This window comes from Pyrus communis, chromosome 8 (assembly GCF_041283825.1).
Source record: "Pyrus communis isolate YQ-2024b chromosome 8, ASM4128382v1, whole genome shotgun sequence".
NCBI lineage: Eukaryota > Viridiplantae > Streptophyta > Magnoliopsida > Rosales > Rosaceae > Pyrus > Pyrus communis.
The window spans coordinates 14,589,845-14,614,708 of record NC_142572.1 but is presented as its reverse complement, the minus strand read 5'-3'; the positions used below and the strand labels follow the sequence as shown (position 1 = coordinate 14,614,708).

Genomic DNA, 24,864 nt, shown 5'->3' with positions numbered 1-24,864 from the left:
ATATGGATGATGGAATAGCCAAGGGGTTCTTCTCCACACATGTTACACTTGCATACAAGATTGATTCTCAGTTGGTCTTTCGATAAATTATGAAACTCAACACCCCGGGTTAATTAGGTCCGCTTAAATTAACCGTCAAGTTCTCCTTTAAGTTAATGAATTGGATGGGTTTGCGCAACGCAATTCACAACATTCTCCAAAAGTCCTTTACGTGAAAAGCACAATAAAGATACAATCAAAGATCATTAAGCATTATGAAAACTATAAGTGTTGACGAGGCATTCGTTACTATGATGAGCATGAAACTCGTGCCAAGAATTCATTTAACGCGATTGTTTATAAGCAACCTCCACTACTTGTGAATATAAGTTCATAACGATTAGGTGAAACTCACTTATATTCTAGCGTCATATTCATGCATGAAAATTAAGCGCGCATTCTTAATAAACATTCATAAATAAGTTATCAATCAAACGGTTAAACAAATTGAATCCACAACTTATGAAATTCCAACGAAAGTTAATCAATTCATATTGCAAATATAAACATAGTTTCGAATCACCCCCTAGCTAAAGGGAGTTTAGTTCCTCATAACTTTGAAATCAAAGAAACACCTAAACTGACACGCCCCGACCCCGATATTCCCCGAATACCAGGATAGGCACGTGCTGGCCGACACCCGAGGGTGACGAAAGCCATTTATTGAGTGCAAATGCTGAAAACAAGGGGTAAATAAAGTTTATAAATATAAAAGAATAATGAATATGCAATTAAGGACCGTGTTCAGAGCACACCACTAATCTAGAACACTAAAAGAAAATAATATAAAATTGAATGAAACAAAGAAGTGGGTCCTACACCGAGAGGACTCGAAGATGCCGATGCAGAAGTGCCTGGACGTCGGGATTATATGCCTTGATTCTAAGTCCTGAAGGGGGCGCAAAACAAACATGAGTGGACCAAGTTGATATATATATATAATAATAACACAGTTATCAACATACTAACCCCCAGGTTTTATGAAAACATATATATATAATGATAAACATAGGTTTTCCGAAACCTAGCATGTCGTGCAATGTCTCAAATCATCATTCTCATAAATAATAAACACTAGTGAATGTCCGATATAACACTTCAGGCCCCATGCCGGCTCCCCGTCTCTGAGCAGACAGTCAGAGGAAAACACACTCCAGGCCCTATGCCAACACCAAACCGTCGCCCGGGACGGACCAGATCTATCCCTACGTCCCGTAGCGGAAAGGACCACTAGGTAAGTACAAAACCAGTGAACATACGTATTGAAAATCAACTTCATAGTATAAAGTCATCCATCATCTATACTATAAAGAGGTGTTCTAAACATGTTCTAAATATCATATCGTCATCCATCAGATATTCTATAAGAACATGGGTTATAGGAAAAATAGTAGTAATTCAAACTAGCCTTAGTAAGCATGTTATCTCGTAAAACGTTTCATAAAACATAATCATCAAATCATGCTTTTCATGTATGCATTTATACTATCAAAACATGCATTTTTAGAAGGGGTCCACTCACAGTACTTCGTCGTCGAAAAGCCACGCCACCTAGCGAAGAAGGAAACGCCGCAATTAAACGCCCCTAAGCACATAAAGGGTATATTTAGTCAAACTCTACTCAAACGATTGAATTTGGGAAAACGGACATCGGAAACGGGTTCAGAACGTCGAAATTAGCCTAGGAGGGGTCCCGCACGAAAACCCAAAAAGTCAACGTTCGAAGTCAACGTTGACCGTTGACCGGTCAAAGTCAAAGTCAACGATGACCGTTGACCGGGTCAACGGGTCAAACGGGTATGGGCTTGGATCCAGGTTGGGTTAAAGGGTTTGGACTTGGGTTGGATCCGGGTTTGGGCCTAAAGGGTTTGGGTTAGGATAATTGGGTTTAGGTTTTAGGTGAGTTGGGTTTGGGCTTTAACCTCACGGCCCAATGGCCCAATTAAAAGGGTAATGGGTTTGGGCTTGCAACCAGGCCCTAAGGCCTTTGGGTTTGGTGGTCGCCGGATTCCAAGGAGGGGGAAGGCCGGTTTTCGGCCGGAGAATTCCTAAGCTCCGTTGGAGCTCAAAACTCAACCAAAACATGTCATTTAATATACCAAATTGAAGCCCCGAAGGTAAGGAATCGAAATATACCCTTGGTTCCCGTCATCGTGGTCGGAGTTGGCCGGAAAACAGCCTGGAAGCCACGGGTGTCCGCCGGAAACTGGGTAAGATTCAAATGAGTGTAACTTCTTCAATACTCAATAAAATTAGGTGAAACAAAAAAGAAAATTGTAGTACTCAACGAGACGAAGAGATTGATGCCTCGCACGCCGGCCAACTCGCCGTGGTTTGGCCGGAAATTACCTCGAAAGGGGCGGTGCTCGCCGGAAAACTGGGAAATGTCTCCGAGGTGGTTTTCTTCATGGTTTGACGTCCAAAACACAACCACGGGGTTAGAAAAGAGTTATAGGTGTGGGCATGGGTGTGTGTGTGTGTGAGTTCTTGTCGGAGGAAGGAGTGGAAGACAAAGAGAAAGAAAGAGAGAGAGAGAGAGAGAGAGAGAGACTTTTCAGAAAAAAAAGAAAAGGGAAAGAACCGGGGAACAAAAACAGGGGGTGGGCCCCTTGGGCTCACCAATTAAGGCTCAAAAACAATTTTAAAATGGAAAGTATCCCCCAAACTTAGTGAAAATACAAAAATACCAATTTTCTTACGTAAATCCCGGGACGGGTTGTTACATAAACATTCCAACAACTCAAACTTGAATTGTATGAACGTTTATGCACTCTTCTCTTCCATTCCTCATACGTACAAAACAAAGAGAATTGAATTTAAACATTGAAATCAAAGAAACACCTAAACATTCCAACAACTCAAACTTGAATTGTATGAACGTTTAGGCACTCTTCTCTTCCTCGTTGTTGTAGCACAAGGTCTAAGGAGATGTTTAGGGCTTTAGGTGTATGTGGAATGGAGTGGGGAATGGTTGGAGTGGCTGCAATGGAGGATAAAAACTGCACAGAAATGGAAGGAGATGCACGGCAAGGGTTGGTGTTGGTGTTGTGTGTTGTGTTGTGAATGGAATGAATGAATTGTGGCTGCAATGCATGCTTATTTATAGGTAAATAAGAGGGAACATGACAGCTAGGAAGTGGATGGAAATGTGGCTGCAATGTTAGTGAATGATTAAAGGGATTGCTAGGTTGGAAATACATGTGGAGTTGTTGGAAATGGGATGGGAAAGCCACGGCAAAGTGTGTAGTTTTTGTGGCTGCATGTTTGGGTTTGTTTAAAGGGTGCATGTGGGTGAATGTTAGGTTGAAATAATGATGGAAAAACAGCTAGGAAAAGAGGGAATGCATGTGGAAGTGTGGTTGCAAAGAGAAGGAAAGATGGAATGTGGAATGGGATGCACGGCAAGGTGTAGTAATGATGGCAGGTTGTGTATGTGATTGGTTTAGGGTGAATGTGCATGTGTTTTAGGTTGTGAAAGCATGCGGATTAGGTGGAAAGAGGTGGGTGTGCATGTGAGTTGAAATGCATGTGTTTAAATGGTTGAAATGTGTAGATGATTATGAGTATGATAAGTGATAAGTGTATGGTTATGATAAGTGATAAGTGAATGATATGATAAGTGATAAGTGAATGATATGTTAAGTGATAAGTGAATGATATGTTAAGTGATAAGTTTGGTCTTCAATTTCGTCCATTCCTTTTGCTCCAAACATAAGCTATCCATTCCAAGTCCGATTTTGCTCCAAAATGCTCCAAAATGCATCTTTTTGCCTCCTTAGCCATATAAACCTAAAAACACACGAAAGAAGCATAAAGGACTAAAATAACTAAAGAAACATAACGTAAATGTACGAGAACAAGCCATTTAAGTCGCATGAATATGCTCCTATCAACACGCGCTGGCCACGCGCAGGCACGTGCGGCGCACACGGACGGCGTCAACTGACGCCGTTAGGAATATTCCGTCAGTTTTGACAGATTCCGTTAACGACGTCAGGAATATTCCGTCAGATTTGACGGAATATTCCGTCACCTTCTCCGCGCGAGCCTCCGGCGCCGTCGCCGGCGCTGGAAAACTGGGAAAACTTCAAATCGTGTTTTCTCACTCGTTTCTCAACCATTTTTCATGATTCTTGGACCAAAATGAAGCTTAGGACTAGTAGAATCACGATATACAAGTTTCAAGGGCTAAAAACCACGCGATCATACCTGTCTTCAAACTCAAAAACCGGCCAACTTTGAACCAAGCTATTCCGACGTCCAAATTTGTCCAACGAAGCACTCCGAGGCTCCTTGGGACCTCACTAAGACATCTACAAGCTTAAAAAATGCCAAAAACATGCTAGATTAAGTTTGCATGAATAGTACACAATTCGGACCACCTCGAATCGACGTGAAAACGTTAGAGTTCTCACCTGAAAATGGTATGGTTGTACTCCTCTCGGCCCCACGAGTTCAAAGGTGTCCTTGGTTTCCTCGATCCACTAAGGTTTGGGTGAGTGGTGTGTTGTCCGTACGTTTACAGAAGGAAGAAGAAGAAATTGGGGCACGGGAGAGAGAGAGAGAGACAGGGAAAGACAGAGAAAGAGGGAGTGTGAGACTGTGTGTGTGTGTGTGTGTGTGTGTGGCCCAACACATGCCAACATCACACAAAACACCACTATACGTAAATGTAACGAACTAGGGGTAAAAAGGTCAATTCATACGTACGTTCTAATATTCTCGGGACGGGATGTCACATTATTTACCCACTGTGCTCATTCAATCTCTCTGTACCAAAATATAATGTTTTTCGTTATTTACTTGCTCATAAGTCTTTTAATTCTGTTATTATTCTTTTTTTTTTTTTGGTTTTTTTTCTTAATATGGCATGTGATCAATTACGAAGAACAATGCGGTTGAAGCATCTGCGTCAGGCATCGATTGTGAACTGGTAGCCTCAAAGATTGATGCTAGTAGTTGTTACGAAATCATGAATTTTCGCACGATCAAAATCAGAGAACAGTATAAAGTGGTGCCGCATAAAACCCAGGTTATATTCACTGGTACAACATTATTTAAAAAACTGTCTACCGTTTTTCCACCCATCCCTCGACATAGGTTTTTCCTACTAGATTTCAACATGCTTTATCCGCGTCTGAACAGAGATGATGTTCTTACAGGTAACATCAATACGTGTGTATTTGTCTATATATATATATGTGTGTGTGTGTGTGTGTCTACATGTCCATCAATTAAAAACATTTCTGTTGTTTGTTTTTTCACTGAAATGAGTTTTGACATTATTTTTGTATTAACTTTTTAAATTGTAAGATGTGATTGGCCATATAACTGCGGTCCAGCAATTGGAATCAAAACAGATTAATCAAAGAATAGTGCAGAAGTGTGATATACACATTGAGTATATCAGGTTGTTCTTTTCTTTAACTGTTGCAATTCCAATTTGTTAATATCATTTTCTCTGTTAGGCTGGGAAGAAAATTTAGTGTTTGTTTCTCATTTGTTTTGTGCACAGAAAAGAAGAATTGTCTGTTACATTGTGGGCAGATATTGCAGAAGCTTTTTGTTCTTTATCGATTCAGAAGTTGTCTTTGCCGATTATTGTTGTATTTACAAGTTTAAAAGTCAAGATTTACCTAGGTAAGCTCATCTAACTAATACCCCTTTTTTCTATCTTTATTTGGATATGTTCTTACATTTCTTGCTGTAAACTGTTCCACTATTTTATCATTATGGAATTTTAGTGTATTTGATTGTTACTCTTTATGATAGAATTTTGATGTCTTATTTTTTTTCTTTTTTCTTTCTTATTTATAAACTGTTAGAACCTGTTTGTTACAGTTTGTATTTCGTTTCTAGCATTACATGTTCAAATTATTTTACCACATTTTTGTGTGCATCCCTTACAATATTTTCCTCACATTTAAACATCTATCATCCAATTAAAAACATTTACTCATCTATCATATTTGCTAATATTTGTTTTACAATTCTGTTATTATTTTTTGCCATCAACAGAGAACATCGTCTTGAATAGTACTAGCTCCTCCCTTTTTTTCATTGACCCAGACATCCCGGAGGTTAACTCATATAAATCAATGTCAGTGCACTTCTAAAATCGTCCTTCCTGTTCAAACCTCTAAACATGCTAATTTTTCAAAATTTCTTATTTTCTTTTTAAACTTGCAGGTTCTTCACCTGTAAAGTCCCTGTAAAAATACTACCTCCTTCTTCAAGGCAGGCAAATGAGGCTGAAATTCTGCGTACAGCAAGCAGAGTAACAATAGATGAGCTGGCCTTTTTGGATCCTGATTTGTATAAGGTATACAAACGATTTATGCTTTTCTATCTTTTTTTTTTTTTTTTTTAAAACATTTACCTTCATTTTTACATATTGAACAGAAACTAATTTTGTTGTTACTCTTTTATGATACACGTGTCATAAAACATGTGACAAAATGATACATTCCTATGTAAAGCATCTATCAAACGTTTTGACACACGTTATTATTGGTGGTACAATGCTTGCCCTAGCTGTGTCAAACAAATGCATTAGGACCCGTCGACCGGACAACTCATCTGTCAGAAACGCCCCAACCAAATTCCAACACCATGGTAACATTCAATATGCAAGTTTGTTATTCTGTCTTTTTTTACTTTTTCTACGATTTTCAATGCCATGCTGTTTCTTTCCAACTAAAAAATGACTTCAAATCTGTAACCTCTGTTCTTTAAACTTCTTTGCTCTGATTGTTAACAATGAGTTATAAGCCATAAAAAAAACTCATGGAATTCAGTTTTTAAATATAGGTACAAAGTTAATTTGATTCTTGAAGACAGCACTAATGAAATTAGTGCTTTGATAATTGGCAAAGCTGGAGAAAAACTCTTTGGTATGCCCTGCAAAGATTTGGTCATGAATTAGAGATTGATTGGCCAACAACAACTGCCAAATGAGTTTTTGCGACTGATTGGACAAAAGAAGATTTTCCACTTGCGATTTGGAAATAGAAAAAATAGTTTCAACTCAAGTGACGTGTTGGTTTACAATGTGTCTGATGATACAGCTATAGAACCAATAGCTCCACAAATCTTACCAAGAGCTGTCACAGTATCTTCCACTACTGTATTATCTTTGACCTTACCACCTGAAACAAGCGGAAAATCACATAAACGAAAGAGGGAGTCTGTGAGGAAAGCTCTTTTTCCTAGGAGTGAGCAGAGGTATAGATTCAAACTCCATAGTATCATAAAATTTGATACTTTTATTTTACTTCCCTGTGTTCAAATATTCATATGTTCTGGCTATCTTACTTTGCTTAATATATACCTGTCAAGAATCTTTTCTTTTTTTTAAAGACACAATTTGAGTAAAGAGACACGAATTATAGTTGGACAACATTTTTTATGTTTTATCCAATAAAATGTGCTCATCAGGCATCGTCATTTAAAACAGTGAAGCATAAGAAATTTCAGAAGTTGACCCGAAAGAATTTGATGAAATACCTATCAAATTGCTGGAAAAAAAAAAATCACCTCTAGCTTCTGCAAAAACAGATAGTCCCTCCAAAAATTAACTAGGTCAGTATGGTTTCATTTTGCTAAATTCTTTGCTTCAAAACTGCTCAGCTGTGAACTTAATCACTATCTAAATGCCTTGCATTATTTTTCTCTGTACAGGTTGGTTTCCCAATGTCAACATTGATAATGGTCCTGCTATAAGACGTTTCCTCCTCTGCTACAATATATTTTGCATCTTTTGCTACTCTGTATTAAACATTGTCTAATATCTTTGGTGGTTTGTAAATACCACTTTCTGCACAAAACTGGACAATGTTTTTTGCACCTCCGTATACCAGCATTTGTTAATTTTTTGTGTACAGAAGCTGGTTTAGTTTTTAGAGCACAAAGAACAACTAAAGTAGAATATATATAGCTCTAATATTTTTTGTATCCCTGTATGAAAGTATCTGCTAATATTTTGTTTGTAAGTATGATCATCCTAATCCAAAAACACTTATAAGTGCTGTGATCCAATCATAAACTTTCATGTTTATCCCTACCTTCTCACAATTCAAGCTTTTCTCCAACATTTCCATTTTCTTTGTTATTAATGTTGTCATTGCTTTGCAAATTCATTTTTCAAGTCTTTAATATAGCATTTCATTCTGTTTTAAAACCCGCAGCAACGCGTGAGTATAAATAACTAGTTGTTACTATTTTTTAAATCCTTTCTTGGGCTGCCCTATATTCAAACAAAATAATATATACCTCACGCCCAGAACTCGAGGTAAATACTTTTAGTACATATTTTTGTTCCAGAGCGTCACGGAAATGACTAAGCTTGGACGAATTGGAGTTAAGACTGGAAAGTCAGATGAGATTAGGCATGATTGTATTGTTGTGAATTAGATTTTTGCGTACACGGTAAGACTGCTGCAATAATTTAGAATCAAACTCATCTTTCATTAAAACCTAACGTAAAAATTCCAACACGAATTTTGCAAATTTCATATCGAATGCTTCCTTATTACTTGTTTTGTATTCTCCTACTCTGTACAATAATAATGCAAAGGCATACGCAGCAGCTTTCACATTGAAAAGCCGATATTTGAGTAAAAACAACCAAACTGTAAACTTCAAGTTATTTGGCTACAAAAGAGGATCCTCTGGCCAAATTTAACATCAAAAGTAAACTAGTTGTAACCTAATCTAAAGACACAAGGTTATTGCTACGCGCTTCATCATCATCGTCATTAATTTTCGCTAATCGCTCTTCAAGGTACAAGCTCAAGCCTCTCTCTCTGTGTTTCCCTTCTGAAAAGCTCATCAAACTGTATAATGCTGTTGAATTGTATCGATGTCAAGTCCTTTCAGCTTCACAACTGACTCAACATGACCCTTCAGAGTATGCAACTCACGAAGCCTGCAACCAAAATGAAAAGCTCTTAAACAATGCAAGACGAAGCATTTTCCCGAAAACGAGAAACAGAACCGGCTGACATCACTACTGAGACAAGCATGTTTCTTTATCTATGTACGAGTGCAATTGGTCCTTACCTTGCAACCTCAGCCCTCCTCTTGGCTTGTTCTGCAATCTCGGAAAGCTCCCTGTAACTGTTCTTCTCATTGAAAAGGTTGTTCGTTTCAGGTGGCTGAAGACCGTGAAGGGTCCTCTGCGCTGCAGCCCACTGTGCTTCTCTCTCCTCTTTTCCATAATCTTTCTTTGTAGTGAAGGCAGTCTGGTAGGAAGACACAATAAGGTAAATTGTGGCAAGAAACATGAATCTAACTTATAATGCCGAGTAGCGCTTATAATGTAGCAGAAAGCAACATACCTTGTTCTCCAAAAGATTATTCCACGCTTTTCCGCTTTGAATGTATCGGATTGCGAATTTAAGAAAGTCAAGAGGGAAATATGTCACTATACTGTAAAGCCAGATGACACCAGCCCACCCCCAGCCAGCTCCCTTTATCCGTGCAAAACCCCAGTTTGCATAGACTGCTATGAGAGTTGCAACCTGCCATTTTGCGGAATGAGTTATTATAAAATAAAAATAAAAGGGAAATTATTTTGTCATACGCGTACCAGTGCAACCAATTGAAGCATCAAACAGGTTTTTAAGCTTGCTAACAGAGTAAAATTCTTGCTTTGAAATGTACAAATTTCTAGATTAATTGCCTTAACATTAGTGAAAATTACTACAAATTATAAAACTTCAACACATCCAGTAGAGCAATTAGGTAAAATTGTAAAGGTACTCGGTTGGCAAAAATGCTTACCAGTTGAGCAACCATGAAAGCTCCAAGTAAGAGAAGTCCAGGGCGTTCAACAAAAGACCAGCTACAAGACCTTGTGACGAAAATAAGAGCTTGGCTCACAATACTCACTTGTAAGTACAACGCCGCCATCATTTGCTCAGGCCTATCCCTCAAAGATCTCACATGAAACTTTTCCTGCATTATGAAAATAATTAAATAAAATCAGAAGAAAGAACATATTTGCCAAAATAACTGTGACCTATATAGCTTATGTATTAATGGAAAACAAAGAACTATATATTCGTACCGAGAAGAAGTCGGTATCATTCATAAGCCAGAAGAACACTACTGTCATTAGTGCCAAGTAACCTCCAAGGACAATGCCAGTAGCAAAGATCTCCCTCAGTTTCCAGCTGTCTGGCTGTGGAGATGGCTTCACTCGATCCTTTGAGATTGTCATGATAGTTCCTAGCAGATTCGTAAAAACAAAGTCAGACTCGTTTAAAACTATGGTGTTCCAATGGTAACTGATACAAACAGATAGGTGGATAATCTTACCGTCATTTAGGATGGCGATGATCAATACCATGAAGGGTGCAAAGTCAAACTTCCATATCAAAGCAATTAACATAAATCCAAACTGCATATAACTTAGCAACATGAGAACAAACCACAACCAAAAATAGGAAAACTCTAACATCTAAATACCGATCATTGCTTCACTTACCACTATACGTATTGTAATTGAAACAGCATAGATCTGCAAATAGAACAAACGAATTAGAATGACCTGAGAAGATTAACAAAAGAATGAGAACAATGGTCAATGACTCAATATCAAGTTAACAGCATTCATAAACCGTGCATATTTAATTAATAATGAAACAAAAAAATCAAAATAAAAAGTGGACAATTGTGATAGTGTCGCCAAACAAGTACTGAAGGCAGAGCGACATGCCCAATAACTTTCATGCTATGAGCAATCATGAGTCTAGGCTGAATTTAAACCAATAGCAATGGATTTGGAAATGCAAACTACTACCAAGAAATGTGGGGTTTATAAAAGCTTGGACCACAAAGCAATGATAAAGAAAAGAAAAGCAAGAGACCAATTACCTCCTTAGGATCAGAAAGCATTCCTACAATTGCAGCATCAATAGCATCCTGATTTTCAGTCCTAGAAGCCCTTGCTGCAAGAAGGATAACATGCTCTTTCTCCACACCCTTGGCAATGCTCTTTCTCCACACCCTTGGCAAACACTTCAATCAGATTTCTATGAATTGAGAGCTAGTTCAGGGTCAAGGTCCCAGTCTTATCACTGCAGAGAACGTCCATGCCAGCCATTTCCTCAATGGCTGTCATTCTCTTGGTCATAGCTCCTTTCTGTGCAAGCCTGTGGGAGCCAATAGCCATGGTGACTGATAAAACAGTTGGCATGGCAATTGGGATTCCTCCAATCAAGAGAACCAGCAAATTATCAATCCCTTGCCTGTACTTGCGCTTCTGTATTGGGTACATTACTATTATCTCAATTAGTATCCCCACAGCAATTGAACAAATGCAGAAGTTCCCGATGGCAGTGAGAACTTTCTGGAAGTGCCCAACTTGATTGGTGTTGTCCACCAGATGTGCAGCCTTGCTGGTAGCGATAACAACTGCTTCAATTTCACCCTGTTTACATGTTAAGCCAGAAAACACTTCATCCGAAGGATTCTTAGTAACAGGAAGGGACTCCCCAGTAACGGCAGATTGATCAATTTTCAGAGGATCACCCTCAAGAAGGCGGGCATCAGCAGGAACAATATCTCCCAATTTGATACTGATTATGTCTCAGGGCACCAAAATTGAAGCATCTTGCTCAGTCCATCGACCATCTCTAAGAACCTACATCAGGTAACGATAAAAAAATAAGCAAATCTTCAAAAGAATATTTGCAGTAACAATAGAAGCATTGTTCAACAATTTTATTTCATCACCTTAGTCTTGGGAACTAGACCGGCCATAAGGGCTGCAGCAGCATTACCAGTATTGTCTTCTTCAATGAAACTGATAGTAGAGTTAATGACCAGAAGAACAACAATGCCAACAAAGTCCTGCCAATCAGGACGCCTTCCTGATGCCATCAGAGCTGCAACTTCCATGACCCATGACAAAGGATTCCGCATAAATCCCAAGAACTTGAGCAGTTTGCTCTCCTGTTTGCAGAAGACGAAACCATCACCATGTCACACCAAAAAATAAATAAACCTGACGAGGAACAACAGATTTCAATATGTCAGAAATTATAACAAACCTTTTTCTCTTCTAGTTTGTTTGGTCCAAAGACTCGAAGCCTGTTGGCTCCTTCTTCTCCGGTCAGACCGTCTCTTGTACATTTCAGCTGCTCAAAGACTTCCTCTACCGGAATCCGTTCCTGTGAAACAAAATGAACAAATACACATGAATGAACAGTTTCACTTCTTAGGTGTAACTGCGTGCAACCAACTGTTTTCTGCAATACGAAATTCAAGCAATGCCTATTTTCTTTACAATAAACTTTCAGATTACTTTAGTCTAAAGGAGGCAAAATTGCACTGTAGAATGAACAGTGTTTTGGACCACATTTCAGTTTATTTACAAGCTTGCCACTAGGTGAAGGCGGCTGGGTTAGTTCGTTTTGGGCTGTGTTTGCTGGGCTTACCTCAATTGTTGATGAGGCCGGCCCTTTGGGTGTTCAAATGATGGGAATGCCCATCTAGGGTTAAGATCGGACGGCCCGGATTAAAAGTTTGGAGGGTACTTTTGTCATCTTAATTGTCGGGACTGATTGGGATCGATGGTGAGGGGATTGTAGGGCAGAAAGGAGGCCATTCTCAGTTTCTGCGACTCTTCGCAAACCCTAATTTCTTCGTATCGTTTCAGTATTCAACGACAAACCCAAATCCCTAAACGCAAATTTCTTCATTTTTTCCAGATGAGCAGATCCTCAAGTCCAAGATCGAGCTCCTTAACATGACCAACACGGTCGACTACGCCATGGACATCCACAAGTCCCTCCATCACACGAAGGTGATTAATTTCCATATTGGGGTTCCATTTTTCTTCATTTCTGGAATTTGGGTTTTAATTTCAGTAATTTATTTCTATTAATTTTAGTAAATTTTATTCCCCTTTTCTTTTCCTCTTTTTCTCTCCCATCTCTCTGTAACCATCCATCAAATCCCCTCATCCCTCCCTTTTCTCACTCTGTAATTTCCCTAAAATCCCTCACCGATTCTCTCTCGCCATTCTCAATCTCACCAGCCGCGAGGTGTTCGAGGTCGATGAGACGATTGCTATTGAGTCACAGACCATCAAGCAGATGGTGGAAGACGACTACGCCAATAATGTGATCCCTCTCCCCAATGTCACCACCCACATCGTCACCAAAGTCATCAAGTACAGCCAGAAGCATGTCGAGCGTCGAGACGGCGATAGCACCGACGTCGGCAAGAGCGGCGATTAGACTATCAAGAAGTTTGTCGGACTTCATTAACGAGATCAAAGATGATCAGAATGTTCTCTTTGATCTGGTCTTGGTGAGTATCGTGATCCCAACTCTTTGTTATTGTTAGTTCAATTTCTCTGTTCGAGTCTCTGCAGAGTTTTCTGGCACTCAAAAGTAGGAGTCGCTTCGGCTCTCGATTGTTCAGCAGCTGCACCAGAATCGATTTGATTTGATTAGGAATCTTAATCTGTTTGAATAATTATATATATTGTTTGGTTGTCTGCTATACAAATTACCACAAAACAAGAAAGATTTAGTCACAAGTAAATAAAACTATAATTCTCTCTTAATTAATGCTGCAAAATCTGTGTTGGGTCAATAATTGCAAGGTATTTTTTCCTAGAAACAATCAGATTATTGGATCTAAGTTGCCAATTGTTTTAATTTTGAGGCTTCAATAAAATCAACACCCACAACTGGAGGAGTCAAGAAGCCTGACTGCTACCGCCCTGGAATCATCGCTCTTCGGTAAGTTTTCAACACAATATAGTTCAAATCCTCTGAATCATGTTCTTGAATTTTACAATATGTATCGTGTTCTTTGCATTTCGTTATCCGAACTCTATTCTTTGAATTTGGTTACCTAAATCGTGCCTAATATTTGATGTAGCCAGTGGCTTTGTTGTATGGCTAGCTGATGTGATTTGGGAGTGTTTTTAGTTAATGGGAGACAGGGGACAAAGGTGTGGGGCAGCGAAGTCAAGTGGGATTAGGAATTTAGGATAGTAGAGTATTTGCTAATTTATAGGATTAGAAGTCTTCCTTTATTTTTGTCTTGGTGTGATAAAAAAAATGGGTGAGTAATTTTAACTCCAGTTTAAGGTAATAACATGTGAATTGTTCTCAGGTATATTGCAACTCAATTTTTCATGATGCTCTTTCATTTTCTTCTCTGTGAAAAAACATACTAAAGCAACAACGTTATGGTGGTGGGAATAAGCATTTTCATGTATGTATGGATGTGTGATATGAATTAGGTGACTGATGTTGAAGCATCAATCAATAAAAAACAGATAGGATCTCAGATATTATACATTAATCCATACATAATATTTTTGTTGTCCGCCCTGTGTCAAGGTGAGAAGGGCCTTCTTTATTTCGGCCTCAATTATTAATTGAAAACTCAATTCATATTTTTTTCATAGAAATTCCGTCATTATGCACTGCTGTTTAATTGCTCTTTTTGGGTTTTCTAGCCAAAAAGTAGGTCACTGTATATTTATTTAGTTCCCCTGATTTTCTTTATTAATTTATTTTTTGTTTGTTTTGTTGGGTGATGCAGTTTGAACGAATCAGGTTGAATTGAATAATCCTTGAAGTGACAAGAAGGAGCCGACTAAGCAAGTAATAATTCTTAATTACTTACATGTTTTCATTTTAATTTATGATTTGATTGGCCCTTATAGAAATTTCGAGTTCCATAATTACTGGACCATTGATATGTTATGAGTGTTCATTAGTGTAGGTGTGTAAATATAGTTTATGGGTGTTAAGTAATTCAAATGTTGTCGACGATCTTAGAAGGGAAGAGGTATCCCCTTCTTCCTTTTCTCTTGAGCTCCCTCTATTTAAAAACTAAAGCACGGCTGCTAGTTTTCTTATCCTTTAATCGCCGATCTCCTCAGGTTTGCCTCAAGCCGGCGAAGGAATCAGGGTAATGGAGCTCAGACTATCAGAGATATATTTTCATATCCTTAAATTTTTATTTTATTTTATTAATTTCAACTGGATCTGAGAATTTCTAAGTCATGGATCTATGAATAGTTTGTGTTGAGTATCTATTTTTTTTTTTCATCAAATGGTCTCTGTAGTGTCTTTGTGTTTGTGCATTCATGTATGAATATGATCTCTGCAAGTTCATTATTGTCCTGGGAAACCACCTAAATTATCGATTCCTTGCTTTCTATGTACATTGTTATCAAGTTCTATTTTCTAATTTTCTGATGTTGGGGTGGAGGGAGTGCTAATATAGTAATTTTGAGGTATTTTGTGTCTTTTGGGTAACTTTGTGATATGCAGTTGATTTTAGGAATTGATTTATGGTGGAATGCACTGACATAAGTTATTGTTTTTGTGCATAGAAGTTTGTCTCTGCTTCTCAGGTTCTTTGTCCCCGTGTTTATTAATTGTGTTTTTCTCTATTCATTTGGGCTGTCTCAATGATTGAAGATCTCAATCAAGGTTCCTTTCCTATCATTTCAAGCTAGATTAGCCGGTGAGTGATATGCTCTTTGTACTGGTGCGGTATCATTGGTGCTCGCTTGGTATTTTTCCAATCCCTATATATCTGCTCGACTCTTGGGTCAATTATTTGCCAGTAGGAATGTTTAATTGCGTGATCAATGATGTCGATTCAATTTGAAGAAGAAATAGGACTTTTGTTCAATAGGGATTTGAAATAGGGATTGAGACTCACATATGAGTAAGATGTTCCAATTGTTCATTGATTCTTAGGTGCTATGTCTTTTTAGTTGTTTTGTGTGAAAACTATTCATGCCTATTGCGACTAATACATTAAAGTCTCGCAGCAACGCGCGGGCATATTTTCTCGTGATTCCTATAATAGAAACATTTCCGTTTCAATATTTTTCCGAATCGTTTGTATGCAGCACCGAAATATGCAATTTCACATCTTGTGAAGCCAACCAGACTTAATCGCATTTGTCATGATTAAGTTCGGTGATCCACGCATACAATTATTTCAAACTAAAAACTTAATATAAGAATTCACCACTGCACCATTGTTTAATTGTAATTAGTAAACAAACAGTTCATGATATTTTAAGATTTTTCTTCGGTAAACAAAACCCTCAACAACTAGGATTCACAGATTAACAGTCAATAGAATCACGAAATACATGTGTTAACGGATGGGATCTGCTTTAACTCACTGCTCATGTACCTTAAAAAGAACAAAGTCTAACAATTGATTTCAGGTTCCACGAAAACAAAAGACAATTGATTTCATGGACAAAAAGTCAAACATTTCTGTCTCCCTTATTGACTTCAAGACAGTCTGAATTAAAATAATTAAATACTTACAAAATGATATTTCAACTGCTTACGAACACACTTTTGACCTTATCTAGCTTAAACCAAACAAGACCATGGGATAAGTGACAATCATGCATATCAACAACACACTTTGTTTAGTCTCTACGCGCCTATATTTAAGGATAATACATGTTATTTAATTTTTTTTGGATTTAAAAGATAAGGAATACAATAATATTTTTTTATTGGATCAAATCAGAAAGTGAATACATAGAGTGGGCACTTAAATATTATCCCCATACTTAATCGTGTCGCTTGGCTTTTTTTTTTTTTTTTCCTATCAAGAGAAAAATGGTGCAAGATTATCATTTAAGGATGTGATATCAACACATCTCAATGATCTCATTTTACTTCTCACACACCTTTTTAATTTTCGACCATCGGATCAGATGAATTGAAGAAGATCAACGAACAAAAATTATTAAGGGTGTGTGAGAAATAAAATGGGGTATGTCTATAGCACACCCCTATCATTTACTAAACAATTTAGGAATTCAATTGAAATTTAATGTTTAACCGAATAAAAAAAAAATTAAAGAAATATATAAATGAAAGATTCAAGCATATATGTAGTACAAGGAGGGGACTCAAAACACCCAAATCCCAAAACAAGAAAGCTAATAAGGATTTGGATTCTCTCCTGAGCAGAGGGTCCGAATCCTACTAACCAAGAAACATGGACCGTTGGATCAAAATCCAACGGCTACAATTATTATAATTTTTAAAGGATCCCATGTTTGTAATCGTGTCTGTGTTGCTTGGTTAGCAGGATTTGGACCTTCTACTCATGAGAGGATCCAAATCCATAAAATACAACCGTATACAATAAAATAAATAAAATCATCAACACAGGTCGTCAGATAGAATAATTCAATCAATAAATTAATTTCCAAATCAAACATATATATTCTTTTCTTTTATACAAAGCCACTTAAGAATCACCCAATAAAGGGGTGCGTGACGAACACGCGTCCAATGGGGCGCATGAGGGTAAACTAATATTCGGTTGTCAGCCATGTTCTCTGGTAAAGCAGCGTTGCGTTAGTCAAGCCGCTGATTTCATATGATTTCGGAAAAGCGCAGACCATACAAATTTTTTAAAAACAATTTCCGAAAACAAAAACGAAACTGCATTTCTTTTCAAAAAATAAAAGTGCTTGAAGCATAAGCGATGGTAGGGAAGCATCTGGGCCGTTTGTTATGGGATTTGAGCCCACCAGAAGGTGAGGACAAGCAGCCCCAACGATTCGGATGGCCTTAAAACGGTTTTTGTGTGTCGTCTCCCTATGATCATTGCCGAAATGACGGACTCAAAAAAACTGAAAAGTCCTGCCGCCGATTAACCACGAAAAAAGGATGATTTATTAGTTTTTATTTATTTTAATTTTATTTTTGAAGAATCGCAACAAAGACGCGAAATCTCTTGATGCTTTGTTGATGTAATGTAGACGTAATATGTTTTGGCGTTGACTTCGTTGATATATCATGTCTTAGTCGAGTGAATACATGCGGCATAATCTTCATGAATCGTCGTCAGGACTCAACAATGGATGAAAACAGCAAGTACTTCGAATATGCTCAACAAGAGCTCTCAACCATGTCTCACGTCTTGCAAAGTGAAGTGAGGTAAGTCTTGGAACAATTCGAAGATTTTGCAACTAAGGTCATATGGACCTCCAAGATATTGCGATATCCTTAATGGTAAAGACATAACCATTCAGGGATCTTCCTTGTGCAGGTTTGATAAGTAATCATCGTCAACGTAACAAACAAAGCAAGCATCATTCCGAGGATCAAGGGGGTTGGATTCGCTCGGGATGTATTGGGATTAGCCGAAATCCATAGTACCTTCGAGGTAACTAAAAACGTCTTTAATACCAATTCATTGGATACGTGTAGGCGCGATGCTGCATCTTTACTAATAGATCAACATCGAAGGAGATGTCATATCCAATGCAATGAGCTAAGTACAACAAAGTACAAAGTTGAACTCAGATATGGAGCTTTGGATTCCATAACCTTTTCAAGGGTCTCATTTGCATATAGTGTATGAAAGATCATAGGTATACTCAAAAGGTAACACCTTTGGGTTGTAGTTCAACTGGTAGACCAAAGTACCGCCAGAACAACACTTGAACTTCAAGTCAAGGCATAAACAAGTTTTCACAATATCCTCCATCTCAAATTTCATCTTCAGGTACGAGGAAACTTTTCAAGCTCTTCCAGAGTCTTAGTGAGATTCATACCATTTGACATAAACTCTAACTCTAGCAATTCAGAATAAGACTTCATAATTTAATAGGCAAGGGCATAATTTATATCCCTACTGATCAAATAATCACTTAGACGGGTATACCACATCAGCCAGATTGCTTCAACCGTAAGTGAACTCCTTAAACGAGTTGAGAGGGTGTTCTGTGGTTTGGAACTATTTGAACCAGTCTATGTAATTCTTCAGGAACTTACATATGGATCTCTGTATCAATATCCCATATGGAGAAACACTAGCCACATTTCATAATGCTGCAATCAATCATAGAGAGTTTGAGAGAAACTTTGCGCCATAAGGTGTGCACTATATCGCACTATTTCATTCATTTCATATGCTTCCTTTCCCACTTGTGACACAACAAAGTTACCTTGGCAGTGTAGGAACTACGGGTACAAACACATTTTGGTAAAGAATTAACCAAAATTGTAATTTTGGTTGTCTAATCAGTTATACGTTGTCACTAATCAACGGAAAACGGTTCGATATTGGCGCTTTTCATTTAAGTTGGTAGCTACCATATAAGTGAAAACATCATCGATGATAATCTCATTCCAATTCCATTATCTAATCCAAACTAGTATACTAGACCAAGAACTTCAAGTCTCGAGAGTAAATCGAATTAATCTCATGAGATGGAAATGATTTGAGACAGCGATCAAGTATGGATTCATTTTATTTCGTGACCTTCCTCTTCTAGGGAAGTGAATCCTATGAACCGAGTCATCTATCGTGCTTTAGGCCGAGATAGATTGATTGGTTTTCCACCAGTGTACTATACCGTATAATAGGGGCAGCAAAACCGTCATTTAGGGGTGGCACATCCTTCGAGGATCTTAACTCGACGTTCATTAAGTACATATATCCTTGCAGGCATGTTTGCAACTATTATATGATCTCGTCGCTTTAGCTAGATCAAAGGAATGCGTCTACAGCAACATTCTGAAAGGTAGAGTAGATCGCACTTGCTTATCACATTTGTGCGGTAGAGGCATCAAAATGAGACATAGTGGCCAACGTGCACGCAAATACACACCGTTCTACAGGAACCTTTACGTTCTTATCTCCCCTTAACAGTGGGAAGACTGTCTCATTGAAGTGACAATCTGCAAATAAGTGGTAAAGAGATTGCTTGCAAGGGCTCTAAGGGAGTTAATGTGAAGGAGAATTGTAATCGACAAAGATTTACATCCTTATATGAGGACCCATATACGTTGCGGCAGTGCAACTTGGCACATGGAATACACACCCAAATGTGTGAGTATGAAACGTCAAGTTCGTAACCAGTGACTAACTGTAACGTTGAATAGGTTGGGTGGCAATGGGCCTCAAGGCGGACCAACATAGCTGCGTACAAGATTGTATAGCCCTAGGTAGAAACCGAAACCTTGGTGCATTCACTAAGGTTCGATTGATCATTTATATTGAGCTTTATGATCACTCAGCGAGGCTGTTTTGGGTTGAACATGGGAATTCAATGTTCAATTATAAACCCAAAAGATGCGCAAACTTATCGAAAACTTTTGATATAAACTCTCTGACATTATCTAGTCTTCCAGACATTATGGGATAATTAGGGTGGTGAATGATAGGATTAAAAGCACACCACAAAGTAGCACACAAATGTCCTATTGATTTTCTTTATTAACACTAAGATTTGTCAATTGTAGCATATGAAAATAAGGGTCTTTCCCGTAGAAGATTGTTTTATCCAACTACTTAAAATGTTACAAAAACTGGGCTGCTGTCCCTACTAGCCAGGCACCGAAAAATAATTATTAGATCGACTTACACTTATCTAAAGTCTACGAAATTTTATATGCAAACACTAGACACACAGAGCTACACTTACACAAATTTTTGGGACTTTTGGAGTTGATTTTCTATTTAAATTAAATTGAACAAAAACAGGACAAAAACAGATTTTAAGTAGTTCACAGATTAAGAAAAACGAGTTAGGGGAATTGCTATCCACCACCAAATAATCATACAAACGTGTTAAGTTTCATTCAAATTCCTTTTATTTTTTGGATGAAGATGCTCAAGTTGGCTCAATGTTAGAACTCAACCTATTACTCTTTCTTATGTAGTATGTTAAGAGAATGGCGTTTTCAACTTAACTTAGTCCCTAACATGCAATCTAGAATGGTGTGTTCACAGATTTAACAAGTAGAAATCATTAAGAACAAACAGAGTTTGTGTCATCACAAGGCATCGTAACTACTGGCGTTGTCTTACTTATCCTAGAAATTGGTTTACATGGTAATCGCAATTAACAAGTACTACTCTAGAACATATGTAGGTCATCATTCGACAAGGGCAGGCACACACATATTCATAGCATTAGAATCCTAGATATGCTTACTAAGTATGCATCCGTAGAAAACACATAAAGAATTCATCAATGAGACAAGTAGTGAACCAATTTTCATCCATTCATAAAAGAAATTCAAACAAAATGTCATAACAAACTTGCAATCATATTCGGGGCTTCAAACAGCCCCTAACTACTAAAAATTTAGTTACACAATCCTTAAATTAAAACAAAAGATAGACATGGGTTTGAGAAAATAAAACCGAAAGAAATCGACTGAGGCTTCCTCTTTCCTTCCTTCCCCAACGCTACTTTTAAACCAATTCTTGCTACGTCATTTTCTTCTCCTTAATCCACCCACAAATAGCCATTTAGTTATGACAATAAGTGAGAGGAAATGGTGAAACAATTGTAACTCCTTGGGTAACCTTTATGCCAATAACTCCATCTTAATCCTCATCTTTAATTCCATTTCCTCTAATATTTGAATAGGTGTCAGCTGGCTTGTTCGTGGCTGCATCAGTTTTGGCTGCTAGTTTTGTTGGATTTATTGCTTTCAATGCTTTCTTGTCAGTTACAAACTGCTCAGCCTCTTGGAAACCTTTCAGTGTTAAAACGGCCATAACTTCTTCTAGAAAAATGATATTAACAATCCGTGAAATGCTCCAGAAAATAGACATTCGTAGCTTTCCAAAAATAAAAGGCACATTCTCTAATTCATTCTGAGCTGTCTGCAATTTGCTTCCAAAGTCAGCTGACCTGCACAGGCAGTTTTGACGAATTTGTTACTTAAAATCCCACTTGTGCTATTTTTCTTTTCTTTGCTTGACAAATCCTACAAAACACAAGAACAAAGTAAATTGCTCAAAAATATAAGGAACTAACTAAGAAAAGACAAGTGAATTTTATGTAAAATTTATATAAATATGAGCTTATCAAATATCCCCACACTTAGCTTTTGCTAGTCCTCAAGCAAAACAAAGAAAACATGAAAAACATTAGCTTCCCCCTATGCAACCCTCATAGAATTTCATTCAAGAAAACAAATCATCAAGAACCTTAACTAGCACCAAACAAGCTAATCCAAGCTCATCTTCCTTATTCAAATGTTAACATCGACCTTTTAATCATCCTTGAAGTGTAGTGTGTGTAATAGCCATGCTAATGCAATTTCAAGTTTTGTTTTAAAACACCACATGCAAACTAGTGACCTTCTCATAGGACATACACTCAATCACACATATGTTTAGTCTAACGTGTTTCGCTCAAAGAATCAAATGTGAAAGATTTACCATAAGCTTGCATAAAGATCTCATCTCCACAATCATAATTGCAAAACTAAAATCAAGAGGACTTTTATTGGATATAATGAGGCTTAGGGAGAGGGTTATAGAAATGAAAGGATAGGTAAACACAAGTTCCAAGCTACATTGCAAGCAATTCTCTTGTTGAGAATTATAAGAACTCAAGCTCTCCAACCACTCTACTAATACCTCCAATCACACCCCTAAACTTTTTATTTGCTTTGTATGCAATTTTTCTTTTCTTCTTCTTTTTTTATTTTTTTTAATTTTATTATTTTATTATTTTTTTTTTGAACCAATTTTCGCACATAACTAAATACAAACATGAAATACCCCCACACTTATTCTTTTGCCAAACTCCTTCAAAGTACTTCACAAACATTTCTCATAAGACAATCTCACATTGCTCACTAGCTAGCTTGGAAAGGGTAAGGAAAAATGTTTAAGGTATAAGGGTAGACATATCCGGTGATAAGAAATAAAAGGCTCAACATATACGGCTCAAATTGGCAATCTAATGATATCATTTTTCTTTAGGAAACATGCTTATTTGGGCCATGGTGATAAACCTAATGCCTCTATCCTTTTCAAGTTCATGCAATCAATGACAAACATTTCGAAAGATCATTATGCAAGTTCTAGAGATGTAAGTCACATAAGTTCATCACACATGAAAGAATAGGAGTGTATGAAAAATGCACACTTTCAATAGGCTCAAAAACTCACATAGGTTGTATATGGTCACTATGTTCACATACGAAGCTTTAAGTCATGCTTTAGTTTCACATCAATAAGGCTATGTGCTTTTGGTTTTTCAAAGATGATTAAACATGTACAAGGCTAAAAAGAGAATAAGGAATTTCACACTATACAGGCTTTCTAAGTTCTTGATCACCGTGGTTCAAATTCAATCCAATTATATCATTGGGTCGGGAAATTAACAAAAATCTAATTCAAAACAATAAAGAAAATAAGACTATATTTTTGGATTTTCAAATTTTCAGAATTTTCTCTTTTTTTGGGTTTTTTTTTTAGAGTTAACAAAACTAATTAAGAAAACAAAAAGCAACAACAAGGAAACAAATGAAACCAGTTCTTAGTCAAAGGGATGAAAGTTTTCAATTTGGTCGTTTTTTCAATCATTACCCCCAAACTTAAACTGGACATTGTCTCCAATGTCAGAAAAACACAATAATGAATAAAATAAAAATAAAATAAAATAGTAAGAAACAAAATAAAGCATTTGGACTGAAAACTTCCCCAATGTGCAGTAAAATCCAACGATGACCCCCAAACTTCAATTCTGCAATAAACTCCAAGGGTGGACATAACCAAATATTCCTACAAAGAAAATAAATAATTTAGTTTAGCACGCAAGAAAACTTAGAAAAAGCAAATGAAAAATTGAAAATGACATAAAAAGACAATGAATAGAAATATTGGGTTGCCTCCCAACAAGTGTTTGCTTTAACGTCCGCAGCCAGACAGTACCAAGAGTAATCATCCAAGGGGAGTTGGTTCTCGAAGCTTTTGAAGTGTTTGTTCAAGCTCAGGATCGTAGGAAGCTAGGTCAACCCTCTTGGACCTTTGAGTATGCATATACTACAAAGAGTACCTGAAATAAAAACAAAAACAAAAACACTAATTAGACAAGAAAAGAACACAATAGAAAAATAAGTAATTAGAAATAACAATCCCCGGCAACGGCTCCAAAAATTTGATAGGATTAAAAGCACACCACAAAGTAGCACACAAATGTCCTATTGATTTTCCTTATTAACATTAAGATTTGTCAATTGTAGCATATGAAAATAAGGGTCTTTCCTGCAGAAGATTGTTTTATCTAACTACTTAAAATGTCACAAAAACTGGGATGTTGTCCCTACTAGCCAACCACCAAAAAATAATTATTAGACCGACTTACACTTATCTAGAGTGTTCGAAATTTTATATGCAAACACTAGACACACAGAGCTACACTCACACAAATTTCTGGGACTTTTGGAGTTGATTTTCTTTTTAAATTAAATCGAACAAAAACAAATTTTAAGTAGTTCGCAGATTAAGAAAAACGAGTTAGGGGATTTGCTATCCACCACCAAATAATCATACAAACATGTTAAGTTTCATTCAAATTCCTTTTATTTTTGGATGAAGATGCTCAAGTTGGCTCAATGTTTTGATTATCTAAAAAAATGTGCGTATCATTGTTTCTTCATAACTTTAGCCTAAAGAAGGTGGGAAAATTGCACTGTACAAATGAACAGTGTTTTGAACCACATTTCAGTTTATTTACAAGCTTGCCACTATGGTTGGGCTGTGTTTGCTAGGCTTACCTAAGTTGTTGATGAGGCCAGTCCTTTGGGTATTCAAATGACAGGAATACCCATCTAGGGTTAAGATCGGACAGCCCGGATTAAGCATTTAGAGGGTACTTTTGTCATCTTAATTGTCAAGATTGATTGGCATCGATGGTGAAGGGATTGTAAGGCAGACAGGAGGCCATTCTCAGTTGCTGCTACTCTTCGCAAACCCTAATTTCTTCGTATCGTTCCTACAGGAATGTTTTTATTCCAAGTTTTCATTAAGGAGTTA

General features: G+C 37.3%; 1 protein-coding gene and 2 long non-coding RNA genes across 5 annotated transcripts; 1 reads left to right on the top strand and 2 right to left on the bottom strand.

Annotated features, from left to right (window-relative positions):
• Positions 1-551: 551 nt before the first annotated feature.
• Positions 552-2,559, bottom strand: LOC148695156 (uncharacterized). The gene is made up of 4 exons (XR_015965269.1): positions 2,389-2,559; positions 2,176-2,245; positions 1,562-1,624; positions 552-928 (listed from the first exon to the last, which is right to left on the bottom strand). It is a non-coding gene; the product is annotated as an uncharacterized LOC148695156 (long non-coding RNA).
• A 5,925-nt stretch (positions 2,560-8,484) lies between these two features.
• LOC137717019 (plasma membrane ATPase 4-like) lies at positions 8,485-12,339 on the bottom strand. The gene is made up of 10 exons (XM_088698552.1): positions 12,096-12,339; positions 11,779-11,997; positions 10,918-11,686; positions 10,529-10,561; positions 10,360-10,441; positions 10,109-10,269; positions 9,823-9,996; positions 9,378-9,560; positions 9,100-9,281; positions 8,485-8,965 (listed from the first exon to the last, which is right to left on the bottom strand). Exons 3-10 carry the CDS (start codon positions 10,936-10,938, stop codon positions 8,869-8,871), a joined length of 933 nt encoding a protein of 310 aa, XP_088554678.1. The 5' UTR covers positions 10,939-11,686; positions 11,779-11,997; positions 12,096-12,339; the 3' UTR covers positions 8,485-8,868.
• A 295-nt stretch (positions 12,340-12,634) lies between these two features.
• LOC137718159 (uncharacterized) lies at positions 12,635-15,882 on the top strand. Of its 3 annotated transcripts, none has more exons than XR_011065850.1 (6): positions 12,635-12,850; positions 13,085-13,359; positions 13,720-13,796; positions 14,611-14,672; positions 14,794-14,859; positions 14,954-15,882. It is a non-coding gene; the product is annotated as an uncharacterized LOC137718159 (long non-coding RNA). The 3 variants fall into 3 exon arrangements; XR_011065849.2 differs by having other exon boundaries at positions 12,640-12,850; positions 14,789-14,859; XR_011065848.2 differs by lacking the exon at positions 14,794-14,859 and having other exon boundaries at positions 12,640-12,850.
• Positions 15,883-24,864: the final 8,982 nt, after the last annotated feature.

What these genes read in the sequence shown, in the direction of transcription:
- LOC137717019 (XM_088698552.1), bottom strand. Translation starts at nt 10,938, where the DNA reads ATGCTTTCTGATCCTAAGGAG. An exon ending in CATCGCCATCCTAAATGACG is followed by an intron (nt 10,270 to 10,359) that starts GTAAGATTATCC and finishes CGAATCTGCTAG; the next exon opens with GAACTATCATGACAATCTCA. An exon ending in AGGAGGGCTGAGGTTGCAAG is followed by an intron (nt 8,966 to 9,099) that starts GTAAGGACCAAT and finishes TTTTGGTTGCAG; the next exon opens with GCTTCGTGAGTTGCATACTC.